The sequence below is a fragment of the Anabrus simplex genome, chromosome 3 (assembly GCF_040414725.1).
Source record: "Anabrus simplex isolate iqAnaSimp1 chromosome 3, ASM4041472v1, whole genome shotgun sequence".
In the NCBI taxonomy this organism is placed as follows: Eukaryota; Metazoa; Arthropoda; class Insecta; order Orthoptera; family Tettigoniidae; genus Anabrus; species Anabrus simplex.
Genome location: NC_090267.1, coordinates 225,618,506 through 225,631,535, shown reverse-complemented (window position 1 = coordinate 225,631,535; position 13,030 = coordinate 225,618,506). Strand labels below are relative to the sequence as shown.

General features: G+C 39.3%; 1 protein-coding gene across 3 annotated transcripts in view; it reads left to right on the top strand.

Annotated features, from left to right (window-relative positions):
* The first annotated feature begins 2,306 nt into the window (after positions 1 to 2,306).
* The window catches only part of LOC136866165 (heterogeneous nuclear ribonucleoprotein A1, A2/B1 homolog), a 31,015-nt gene continuing 20,291 nt past the window's right edge, over positions 2,307 to 13,030 (top strand). For 2 of the 3 annotated variants that reach the window (XM_067142892.2, XM_067142890.2), the window contains exons 1-2: positions 2,313 to 2,449; positions 11,590 to 11,735. In XM_067142892.2, the coding sequence (XP_066998993.1) occupies positions 2,420 to 2,449; positions 11,590 to 11,735 (176 nt within the window). In that variant the 5' untranslated portion in view covers positions 2,313 to 2,419. Of the gene's footprint in view, positions 2,450 to 11,589; positions 11,736 to 13,030 lie in introns of all 3 variants that reach the window. The other variant, XM_067142891.2, reaches the window with a different exon arrangement.

The following is a 13,030-nucleotide window of genomic DNA, read 5'->3' as shown; positions in this document are numbered from 1 at the left end:
ATGAGGCGTATATATTAGGATGAGTAGTCTGGTAGTTTGTCATTACTTTCCTCACAAGAGATTTGTGACCCCCGTTGAGGAGATAGTTTTGGCATTGGAATACGAGTAGGTCAGGAACTGTTGTAGGAAATATTAACTTATCAATCTTTGTGGCGTAGTCACCATTGTTTTTGGCATTCTATTCCCGAGATGGTGGAATCTGTTTTCCAAATGTGGATGGTGGCAATTGGGATTGTTTTTAGAAGACAGTTCCATTCCCAATTTTTGAAAAATTACGCACTTTTTATCGTAGATGAAATGTAGGGTGAATTAATTGTAGTCGAGTGATTGAGAAAAATCTCTTTCCTTGCGTTAGTCCTGTACAATCGCATGGTCCACACTACATTTCTACCTTTTCCCATTTGTGGGGTCGCTGGAGTCACCGGGGCTCATTTTAATTTTGGCTGGTATTTGAAGGGCGGATGGCCTTCGTCAAATAAAGTAGAGATAATACGCGACACTTCCGGATATAGCCTTGCTAAAATGGGAGACAATTTGCAAGTGGCACTCCTAGTGGTGTGACCTGAAAATTCGCGCGAAATTCAAATACCAATGGAAATATTTGTATATACGGAAATGGATAAATAAATTACGTCTAGAAAGAAAGTGTTACTAAAATATTAACTTCAAAGTTGCTAAAACAATTCTGGATACATGAATGAAGAATTATTTAACAGTCTATTATTTAAAGACTTAAATTAGACATATAATCAAGATGTGAAATGGACTGCTGTGAACGGGCTTGATCTTTTATTTATGCATTACTTTTTTTAGCCTTAGCATACCTGCTTGAACTTTCACGGCTAGACTTGTCTTTTTTCTCATTTAAAAGCATTGTGTCATCACATTAGGACACTTGTCAATAAAAATATCTGCACATTCCATACACACATGATTCAATGAATTTACATTTAAGAGTTGGACAATTTTCCTTTTAACTTGATGCCTACTAACAGAAAGAAAACCTATACATTTAGCCACAAAAACATTACATTAGGGTTTAGCAAATTTGCATCATCATTACATTTCTTAAATCACCGATATTTTTTTCAGTGCTTGACAACGCATTACGTCATTCCAAATGGGGTAACTTGGAACACAACCAGCCACACACATATACATATGCATTTTCCTGAATGAAATAAAAACCCACATATCACATACCGGTATACAACAATACATCAGTACTGAAGGTTAACTTCTGCATTAATAAAATAAAATAAGCTTATTATATTTAAAGCCAGTTAAAATATGGTTCGTGCAGGTCAGAAGTGTAGGAAGCAGGCCTTGTATAAAAAATCTTTGTAACTGGAAGTATAAATATGCAAACAGAGTATTTACTTCAATTTTCTTGTCACGAGGGAAACGAAAGAAAGACGGCGAATCCTTCTGCACTTCTTAGTTATTGCAGCCGAACGCAGCACATATCTTTCCACTCATATTGGCAGGAGATATAAAGGAATGACGCACGCTACTATTAATTTATGTAAACTTATTGCAAACGCATAAATAACCCTAAAAACTTCACAAACAAATACACGTGCTGTTATGACAGAATCAGTAACTCCAGGTCACTCCTCTAGACAGGGTTCTAATCTGTGTTCCTCGATATCTCGCAGAGTGTTGCGTATTGTCTCTACCAAATTTCCCTCCGTGTCGCTGTGTGATTTTCTTCGACCGAGTTTTGAATCTCGGCTCTAGCCACCAACTTATCCACTGAGATATAATTTCATGCCGAAATAATTGACTGTATGATTTTTCTTAACCATTATGTTAAATAAATGTTTCTAAGTATTCGTTATCTGAGAAAATCTTTCATTTTTTATTTCAGTAGTTGTAAATTATCTCTTTAATTGACTTGTGTTTCTGCCGCCAGTGCACTCTTGGGGCAATGTTTGTAAGTAAAATTATTGGACCCTTGTGGTTAATAGACATGTGCAATCAATGTGCATATTTATTAATTTTATAATTATTTTAATTATAATTTTAGGTGTTAAAATACTACTTATCTTTATTATTTTATTTTTCTCTAAATGACACGAATATTTTTATTTTCCTTATTTCATCATATTTTCCTTTATGACCTTATATAATTATTGCTTTTTCTGTAATGGTCACTTGCTGAATGAAATAGCCATTATATTAATGTTACAATAATTTGCAATTAATATTCAAATACTTTTGAAAAAAGATAATTCACGGCGTTATTTCTCATAATAAAGAAACTCTTGTACCGTATTTGACTCTAGTTGTACATCCGTTTGGGAATGACGTGTCAACTTCTTGAAGCTTGACTTTGTCCTGTGAATACGTCCATTTTGTGCTGGCGTCTACTGAGGGTTGGTTCGTATCTGGATATCGTTCTTAGTATTCTGCGAAAATGGTGAAGATGGATCATGAGGTAAGGATGGTACGTTGTAATAATATTACGCAGTATCCTTTCGTGTGTATTTCGATTAAAATTCTGTAATTTATTGTGTATTAACTTAATAGGATCTTGGTTTTTATTCGGCTACGCCGCCCGGCCGGGAGCGTCATTAGTCAGGAGTAGGATATTAGTTTTTCATTTTCTGTATTAATTGGTTAAGTGTGCATTTTTTTTATACTGTATGCTACCTGGCTATGACGCGTGATTTGAAAGCGCATTTATTTACGGTTTCGGTGAAAATTTTGAATTCTAACGAAATTAATGCTTTCATTTCCTTTTGGCGTCGGGAAGATTCGTCGGCTCTTCTGCCTTCGTATCTCCTTCCTTCATTTTCATTTTCCTTAATTTTTCGTAAATTTGAGTTGGTCAGGATCTTTATTTTTTCAAGCTTGCTAATTTCAAAGTTTAGGTAAACTTCTGAATGTATTGGGCGTGATAGAACAGCGGACATTTTGTATTGAGCGATTAGCGTTACCCAAGCCACATCGTGACTGACGGGTGAAGTCGGATCCCTAGTTGGAAATTGCTACGTTATTAATCGTAGAGTTGCAGAGCCCTAATTTGGTATCTCGGCTAAGTTATGTGGAATCTTTCATGATGGGGTATCTTTAACGTGAGTTGCTAACCTTTCCTCAGTCCCACATCTTGGGTTGTAATTTCGGCCATAATGAAAAATGCTTGTAGTTCATGGCTGGTAGTTTTATCGCCAAAAAGTAATTTGTCCTTTTTGAGGACAACTTCAGATTCGAACTAGGTTATCTGGGGAGTTTTCAGGTTAGGCGGGAAATGTAAAATATAACTAGTCTGATCTCGGTAGCATTGGTTATTTTATACCTTATATGAGGCGACTTGGGATGATGGTACGTTGACAATAATGCAAAGTTGTATGAACTTTCTATGTAAAGTCTTCGCTGCCGTATTTGAGCAGGCTTTACGGAACCTTTCGTTGAGTTTTCCAGTCAAGATAGGAGGATCAGAATTGAACTGCTAGGTGTTTTCCGGTGTTCGGTTATTTAGGTGCATACCAGTTTCAAATTTCCATTGTTCGTGTACCTGGGATTAGGATTTACGCGGGCTTCCGGCATTGTGTATTTGCCAGCGAAGTTGGCGAATGAGAATGGAGAAGTTTTCTTGTTTTTTTTTTACAAGCATTCGTGTTTCGGCTGCGGAATTAGAGTGCTGTTGAAGGTAATTGGTTATATCGGAGTTAATTGTAACTTGTTCGTTTTGGTCTAAATTCATATTGTACTTTTCTTATTACAAAGGTCTTGCCCTGTTGGGTACTTTTACTACATGGGGCATTATTTTAATTAAAACTATATTCAATTCAGTACTCTTTTGTATTGCTGAAGTTACTCTCCACTACAAAAACTGCCGAATTTGCTCAGGTTTTTTTTGGGGGGGGGGGGGCTATTCATTGGCTAATTTTGTAGGGTATCCCTTCAGTGTTGCATTCTATGCAATGGTAGGTAGTATCATTTAGTGTGCATTGCTGCAATTTGGTGTTCATTGTATGAACTTTCTTATGCATGTTTTCAGATTTCGTAGTTTTGATGTTAAAAGAAGCTTCTTACCCCCTTTAGTTGCCTATACAGAACTGTGTGTATAATGTCTAGTTACAATATCTGTATGTTCAGTAGTCAGCCCTAAGATTGGTTGGATTCTCAACAGTTCTGCCATCAGCTGTAATAGATTGCTTAGGCATCACTGAAGAGCGTACTAGGAAAATGAGCGAGCTAGTTTCCCGTTGCTTTATGAACGGTAAAATACTCTTCGAGGATTGCATGGGACCATAAGAATTTTTTAAATTGAAGTTTCTGCATTGCACAGAAAATCCTTTAATATTTAATGTTTTAAGTCAAAAAATAATTATTTGGAACTTGCCTGAATCTGTCTATGCAAGACCCTATCAAGGTTGAGGTATTTAGTACTGTATAGTACACCTATTTGATTACTGCGCTTCATTATTACTTACAGAATGATGCAACTTACACTTTCACTGGGGACACAGGATGTACATTCCTAAACTTATATCTATAAAGCAGTCCAGTACTCAAATACTCTTAAGCTTTCTTCCTCGCATTTAACAAGGCATCTTGTTTCCTCTTTATAATCGTGTCCTGAATGCAGTCCTGAGCTGAGTACATTAGTTGGGAAACTGTGGAAGAGGTAGATGTAATGGGATATTTGTTTACTTTGCAAGTGCACTGTGGGCCTATTTGGGTTTGGATTCTTAAAACTTTTTGCTAGTCTCTTGGTCGCATTCTCAGCCTTTCTCACTGCTAGAAGGGCTGAGACGGTTGAGACGCTGGCCTTCTGACCCCAACATGGCAGGTTCAATCCTGGCTCAGCCCGGTGGTGTTTTTAGGGGCTCAACTAAGTTGGCCTCGTGTTGGTAGATTTATTGGCAGATTAGAGAACATCTGCGGGACAAAATTCTGGAGTATCCGAAACGTCAGAAGTAGTGGAACATTATTATTATTAGAAGGTGTTTAGCTGCAAGGAAAATGTGTTGTAATTTATCGTTTAAGGTCAATTATATCAGTACTTGCTCCCTCACTACCAAACATACATGCTTGGAATGACTGTCCTACTTTTCATGGAAGACGTGGTCAGGCGGTGCAAAAGGTTGCCAACCTCTATTTTTAAGAATATGGGGCTAAGGGCGGAAAGGTCTAGGTAGGTTAGGGTAGGGCCTGGACAAGACTATGGTCTGGGTTGGTTACAGCAAGGACCTGGACGACTCACAACTGCCGAAAGACTAGTTTGTTTACATGCTTGCTGCCAACCTCTGTACTTAGGAACTGAGAGAGTGGTGCTTCGATTAGTACTTTTACATGCAGGATTTGGATGGATCTGAGTACACTTTTCGTATTTAAAATGCCATGTAAACGGGGACTTGCTTCGGATTGTCTCAAGGTCGATGCGGTAAATTCTGGGAAGTATCTTACTCGGTTCAAGTTCCATGTAAATGTGGATTGTACTGAGATAGTATTGAAAACTACTGCGCCCACACCCCAGGTTTCTTCTGTTGCAATAACAAATATAAGCCGGTACATATATTTGCCTATATAAATGATCAACTGCCATCATATAAGATGGTCAGTCCTTGCGATTAACAAAATCGCAATAACCTTCTGTTGAGGTAAAATTGGAATGTGTTCCATCTACACACCAATTTGGAGTACCACACGCTTTCAGAACCGAAAGTTATCTCCTGGGCTTCTACTGCATTTGGTGTTTTTAAATTCTAAGAGATTGATCTGTTTTACTAATCTGCATCGTTTGTATGCATCGATGTTGCCTGGTGGATTCAATATGATATGCAAGTGCTACATGTAAACAGGGATTGTATTCAATAGATAAGTGTACTCAAATCTATCTCAATCCCATGTAAATGTACTAGATATTTGGTGGTGGCAACTTGTTGCACAATTTGTGAGTTCTTGCCGTGTAGACGTGGATAGAACCAGGTCAAGGCATTGGGCTGGAGTTTTTTTGTATGTTGTTTCCTTAAAATGTTAAATTTTCTTGCACTTTTGTTGTGCTGGGGTTGGTAACTGATTACCATTGAAGACGTGCATTTCCACTTAATTATGATATAAATATTATCAACCAGGCTGGAGTAATACTGACGAAACTATTGGTCTGGATTGGTTATGTTAGGGCCTGGACAAGTGATAAAAGGGCATAGTTTACTGAGCAAACTCAATTTGTCTGCAGTGGTTAGGGTGATTGCAGTGTGGTCTTTGGGCTTGCCAGGTTGCCTCATGAGGATGAAACGGTTTTCACATCTTTCCAACCAAATCTGTGCATGAAACCAGAAGGGGAAACTAGACATGTTGAGAGGGTGTGATATTTCAGCTATGTTATTTGCAAGAAACGAGTAATGAATAAGGTGTCCTTTTAACTTGCTGGATATTTACAGTGCATCAAACCAAACTTTTCTTTTGCCTAACGAGCGACTGTTGCTCATCTTGAAAGCCTATAGGTGAAGAGATGGTTGTGTAGTTGTCACAGCTAACTCTTTGTAATTCTTAGCTTTCTAGGCAGGGGCTGATATCTCAGTTCAATATTGTAATCGCATGGGCTTGATTGACTGGACCTGGGGTGAGCCAGGCATGCCACCCTTACACCTCACGGCCTGTTTACACAGGGATTCTTATTCCACCCCTTCCTGTCAACTTGTTTACCATGACAATAACATTACTCTGCTTTAAGCAGGATACACCAGATTTTTCTTTGTTCTTCTCGTTCCCCAGCATTGCCATAACATCCCTCAATTTTGAGCAGTTTCGGTAATTTTCATATTTTAAACTCCCGCGTGTTCCGATATATGATGGGTCGATAGTTCTAATAACCACAACCGGAAGGCGGTACGGGTCAGGGTGGGCCAGCCATTTGTCCCTTAGCTTAATAGAACTCGCAAGCGAGTAACCTAACCTCAGAGGTGGAATATCATAGAAGTCTGCCTGGGGCAGGACCTGCGTCACTGTTCGTGTTGTTACGTAGTAGTGCTGGTTGGTTGTATGTTTATTTATAGACCTAAATGTTGAAAAAAGTAATGTGGTGCAGTGTTTAAAAGCACTTGTCGGGAAGAATTTTGGTGTTTTTATAGGTGGGCTGGCATAAGGTTGCACTTGACTGTTAACTTGTCAGTTGTAAGCCATGTTGACACCATTACAAAAGTGAACTGAAGGTCACCAGTCAATCAGAATCACAAATTTACTACTTTTTGTGTCGGATGCAGTTAAGCATCCTAAAATTGATCTGCAGGTTTATAGTCATTGCAAATGCAGATAATACATGCTCTGCGTGTAACTTTTTGAATGCCTGAAAAAGTGAATTGGAAAGAAAAAAGCATTTTTCTAAAATGGACAATTTACAAGGTTTCAGGTTACCAAAGACATTTGAACTGTCCTGCAGCATAGGTGACACCCTCCTTCTGTTTTGCAGCCTCCTTCATTTTGGTCAGTTTCTCCTTCCATCGACATCCTTTTGTTTCTCCATTGATGACCGCAGACTTTCGTACTTCCTGTGACTGTCGCATCTTTTAAGTGCTTATGCTGGGACAGGAGATACTGAAGTTTGCATTATTCCTGATTTCAGCTCTCGTGTGTTGCCTATCATGTAACAATCACGGCATTAGTTCCCAAGTACAGAGGTTGACAGTTTCACAACATTGTTCCCGAGAAGGCCGCGAGCATGTAAACAAACGACTCTTTCCGTGCGCAGCTGAATGTAGCGTAGTGGGCTGCGAGAAGTAAATGAAACTGATATCAAAATGACTTTGTCTTCAGAACTGTATTTTACAACCGATGCTTGTTTCATAAGTAAAATTATACAATTTGATAGGAATTCATTATTCTTTTCTACATTTATAACCAAAGTGGGTAACGCCAATACAAGTAAAAGCCCATAAGACCTGTAGTCTTTTCTCAACCCTGGATGCTCTATAGTACTTGCTAATTTAAAAAAATCTCTCATAGTTTATCAATCCCACATGATGAAAAGAATCAGATATTAGTTTCAAATGTTCCTACAGTTTGATTTCCAGGTTATGGATCATGCAGGCTGACAATGAAACTAAATGGTTTGTGGCAGCTCATAATTTGTATTTGCCAAAGCATGTAATCGTTACAAGAGAACTTGCTGAGTGGCTTGGCAATATTCGTATGCAATCGGTTACCACTCATACCGGGTGGCTGTAGTTGATATGCTGTGTATGCCGCCATGTCCCACAAGAAAGCCTTGCTAAACTTGTGCAGAGAATTTTAGTCGGCATGTTTTAATGCTTCGCAGTGTCACACGAATGCTTATTTCTGGACTCTTGAAAAGCGTGGTCTTAGGCTCTTCGTATCAAATGCATTGTGCAGGGAAGCAGCAAGAGTATTTAAAAAAAATATTGTAAGTTAATTATGGAGTTGTAAGTGCATTTGTTGTATTAAACGTGCTGGGTGGGATCTTGCTCGGTCACAGATCAATCTGCCAACCTTCATCTAGCTGATTTAATGGGTCAGGGGAGTGCATACCTGCCAACTTTGTTTTACAGATGGACAGGATAATTTTGACTTACGGTGGCGTGCACAAACTAGCGCTGTTAACGGAGCGGAGGCTCCGGGCGCTTTCAATCAGTGCCTCCGGAGAACCTCCGATTGAATTACAAGCGTGTAGTTTAAACTTGGTATGGGAGAAGTGAACGAGCATTTGTACAAGAATTTGTCGCTATTAGTGTGGGAAACTATGCCTCTCCATTAGTACTTCTGTTATTTACAGAAGCATTCTTACGTACAAACATAATTATGTAACAGAACCTCCGGTTGAATTACAAGCACGTAGTGTGAACTTGGTATGGGAGAAATGAATTCGCATTTTCTCAGGAAGTTATAACTTGCCACTATTATCGTGAGAAACTAGGCCCCTCAGTTTATACCGGTATCCTTATTATTGGACGATATTACAGATAGCATTATTACGTACAAACATTGAATGACGGCTCGATAGCTACAGTCGCTTAAGTGCGGCCAGTGTCCAGTATTCGGGAGGTAGTAGGTTCGAACCCCACTGTCAGCAGCCCTGAACATGGTTTTCCGTGGTTTCCCATTTTCACACCAGGCAAATGCTGGAGCTGTACCTTAAGGCCACGGGCGCTTCCTTCCCACTCCTAGCTCTTCCCTGTCCCATCGTCGCCATAAGACCTATCTGCGTAGGTGCGATGTAACAAAAACATTGAATGACAAGCGCGTAGTGTAAACTTCATTCAGGAGGAATGGACAAGCATTTTCACAGGAATTTTGCGTGAAACTACACTCCTTCAACTTTTTTAAAATGCTATATATTCGGGGCGTTGATGTTTAAAGATCTTTTGCCTCTACTTGCACCATATGTGAGGAAACCTGCGTGTATTATGTAAATGGGCGGTAGTGTAAAATGTTCAATGTGAGGAAAGGAACGTTAAGGATGACAAACACCCAGTCCCCAGACCAGGAATATTAATAATTTAAATAAAAAAACCCCGACTTGGCCGGGAATCGAACCCGGGGCCGCCGGGTGACGGGCAGACGTGTTGCAACCTACACCTTGAGGCCGGTTTTTAAGCCGTTTGTGCCATGTGTTACAGCGCAGCACTTAGACTTGAACCGCTTGATTTCCTCTATCCGCTCGTAAATCATCCCTTCTGCACGTCTCGTGTTTTTTACATATGTCCAGAAATTAAAAGCGAATTCAAATTTAACTTGAAACCACTGTTTTAGCGCCAATATAATGTGAATATTTCCATAATAATGAACGAAGTGTACTGTGTAAGTTCTGCACTGGTAGGGCCTGCACTTTTCTGATAAACAACTGAACTTATTTAGATTGTATCTACATGGTTTATACCTACAGGTATATGGGATATGTATTGTCGATATAATTGCATTTTCTTGATAATGAATGAGAGGATGCATTAATTATTCTGAATGACTACATTCTTTGTTAAGGTGTATTATATGGAATATCGGTGATAAATTTTTGTGTATGTAGGTAACGATTTTTATAGGGCGCCTACATTCATGGACTTAAGTTTGAAATTTCAGCCCACTACGTCCTTACACTTGAAACTACTGTTGCGAATAGGAGGCGGCCCACCGGTTAACCTCCGGAGCTCCGTAAGTGCTTTGCCTCCGTCGGTAGTACCGGAGATCACCGGAGGAGTGCTGTAATCGTATTATCTGATTCAATCAACAGGAGGTCCGCCTCTTCACAGCGCTAGCACGAACCAACAGTAAGTTCTACTTCCGTAGTAAAGTAATCTTGAAGTCAGCAGAGACTTCCATATGAGAGTAAATTACTTCTGAAGTATTTTAGTCCTTTCAGATACTCCTGGACTAAATTACTACAAGAGTAAAATGCTGAAGAGCACCATCTTGTAGTTTATTTCTAAAGAAGTAAATAACGCACGGATATAGGTTAGAATTTACTCTCACGTCATGCATGGAGTAAGCTAAGTTTAGACTTGTTTGATATCGTGCCGTATATGAGAGGAAAGAAGTTTCAAACGTGTTTCAAAGACAAGGATGAATTATGCTGGTTCCCCTGTGCAAATGCATAATTTTTTTGGATTACTGTAGTTTGCCTTTTTAGATGCCGTATACTTCTACGGAATGTCAGGTGCCCTTAAAACATTGTGGCTTATCAAACTTTCCTATGACGAGGGTATGAAGTTTCTCGGTTCTGTGTGCATTGCAACACAGTTCAAACAGCCTCACCCTTGTACGATTCTCCGGCTGGCACTTTCTCCTATAAAACCATTTGGGCTTGGCATTAAAAGAAAGCAATGCAGTTTAATCGGCAATGGCAATATTGTTCAGTGCCTACGAATTGAGTTTTCGAGCCACGCTTTTTCGTAAATTGTCGGCATTGCCAGTGTTGCGGATTCTGCCTGCTGCGTGATATTATGGAGTTCCTTTAAAGTTGAATACAAGAGAATTGAGATTTCATGTAACTTCGAAGAATATTGTAGACACTGAAGTGGGTGTAAGTGCAGAAAGCTACCCCTCCACGTTCCGGAAGGTGTTCTATTATGACACGGATAAATTTTGAAATTAAATTACTGTTACTATTGTTATAAAATGTAAAGGCAGTTTCGAATTAAGTCTTAATTTCGGTAATGGGGCTGACATTGTACTTTGTCCTTGTTTCGAATTAAGCAATTTAATAACATGCGACACCATATCATGTTTCCGGGAACGAGAGCTGCTTTGAGTTACATTTAGAATTGAGGTTCAACTGTATACGGGTTTGGCAGTGGGTGGGTTAATCTTAATATTTCTTGTTATTATTAATTATTGAAAATTTTTTACTGAGTTGGCTATGAGGCTGGGGGTGTGCAGCTGTGAGCTTGCATTTTGGAGATAGTAGGTGCAAAATGCGTTGTCAGCAACTCTAAAGATTGCTTTTTGTGGATTCCAGATTTCCACTCCAGGCAAATGCTGGGGCTGTTCCTTAATATTAAGGCTATGGCTGCTTCCTTCCCACTCTTGGCCCTTTCCTATCCATCATTGTCTTAAGACCTGTCTAGTCTTTATGTCTGAAGTTTTCTTTCCATTTACTCATTTAAACATTCTGATTGCTTGTTTTAGGATGGCAAGAACGAACCTGAGCATGTCCGCAAACTGTTTATTGGTGGACTTGACTATAGGACCACTGACGAGTCTTTGAAGAAACATTTTGAACAATGGGGTGAGATTGTGGATGTAGTAGTCATGAAGGACCCTAAGACTAAAAGGTAAGTAAATGAAGTAAAGTTTTAATTGATCAGGTTAGTTAAGCAGAGGTTAAATTATTGCTCAGTTACTTGCAGTTTCTTGCAAATATTAATTACACTTAAAAAAATCCTGTAACTTTGAGAGCCAGTTGAAAACAAACCGGTGATACTTATTCCACCTCTGCAATTAGATGCTTCACGAAAATATTCCTGCATTCAAAGCTCATTTTTGCCTACTTTGTTGGATGTGATCATATCTCTAGCTTTGGCATCTTGCAGTACCTAACACCGAAGGGGGGGGGGTGCAAAGTGTGTTTGTGGTAGATACTGGCATACCTGCCAACTTTCCTGATTTAGGCGTGAGACTCCCGATTTTCGACAGTTTCTCCCGCCTCCTGATTATTCTATTTCTCCCGATTTTAGCTTTTTTGTGAACTTTAAACATTTGTTTTCAAATCCTGCCATTTCAGCTTTTTACGCAAGTGACCGGAAGTCCTCGGCTCATTGGCCACTTTCAAATGAAATATCGACGTTTATTAATTCGAGAAATGTGCGCGAATGTGCGATGTTTATTGATACCTGTATATCGCGACGCGTATATCGATTGTCATCTCTCGTTCTCACGTGCTATGTTTGTATTCGATCACACCAGTCTAGTAGAGTCGCTTGATTTGGAGTCCTTTTAAGTAATTTAGTGGCAGAATTTCAAAGATAGCAACTAGTGACTTTTCTAGAGATTTTAGGAGCCATTTGGAGACAATTCTGGTGAATTTTAATTTATTACATGATAAAAATAACATTGCGCTCGCATAATCGCGCGGGCGCGTGATGCAGTATATTAATGTATGAATTTGCTAAGTAATGGCATCTGTGTGCATGTCTGATTCACACGTGTGGAGCATGAGTTCATACTTTTTTAGAAGACTTATCATACACTGATTATCTCACATACTTCCTGTGAGGGAATAGAGAAGTGTAATTTTTAAGCCTTGTAGCCTCGTTTAGAAACAGTTGTTTTGAGACAATAAGTGTTGTAATAGTCTACCACAGTACTCCTGTATTGTGCAAGCATACCTGCCAACTTTCCCGATTTAGGCGGGAGACTCCCGATTTTCGACAGTTTTTCCCGCCTCCCGATTATTCTATTATTTCTCCCGATTTTAGCTTATTTTTTGGTGAACTTCAGACATTTGTTTTCAAATCCCGCTGTTTCAGCTTTTTTTACGCCAGTGGCCGGAAGTCCTTCACTCATTGGCCGCTTTCAAACGAAATATCGACGTTTATTAATGCGCGAATGTGCGATGTTTATTGAAACC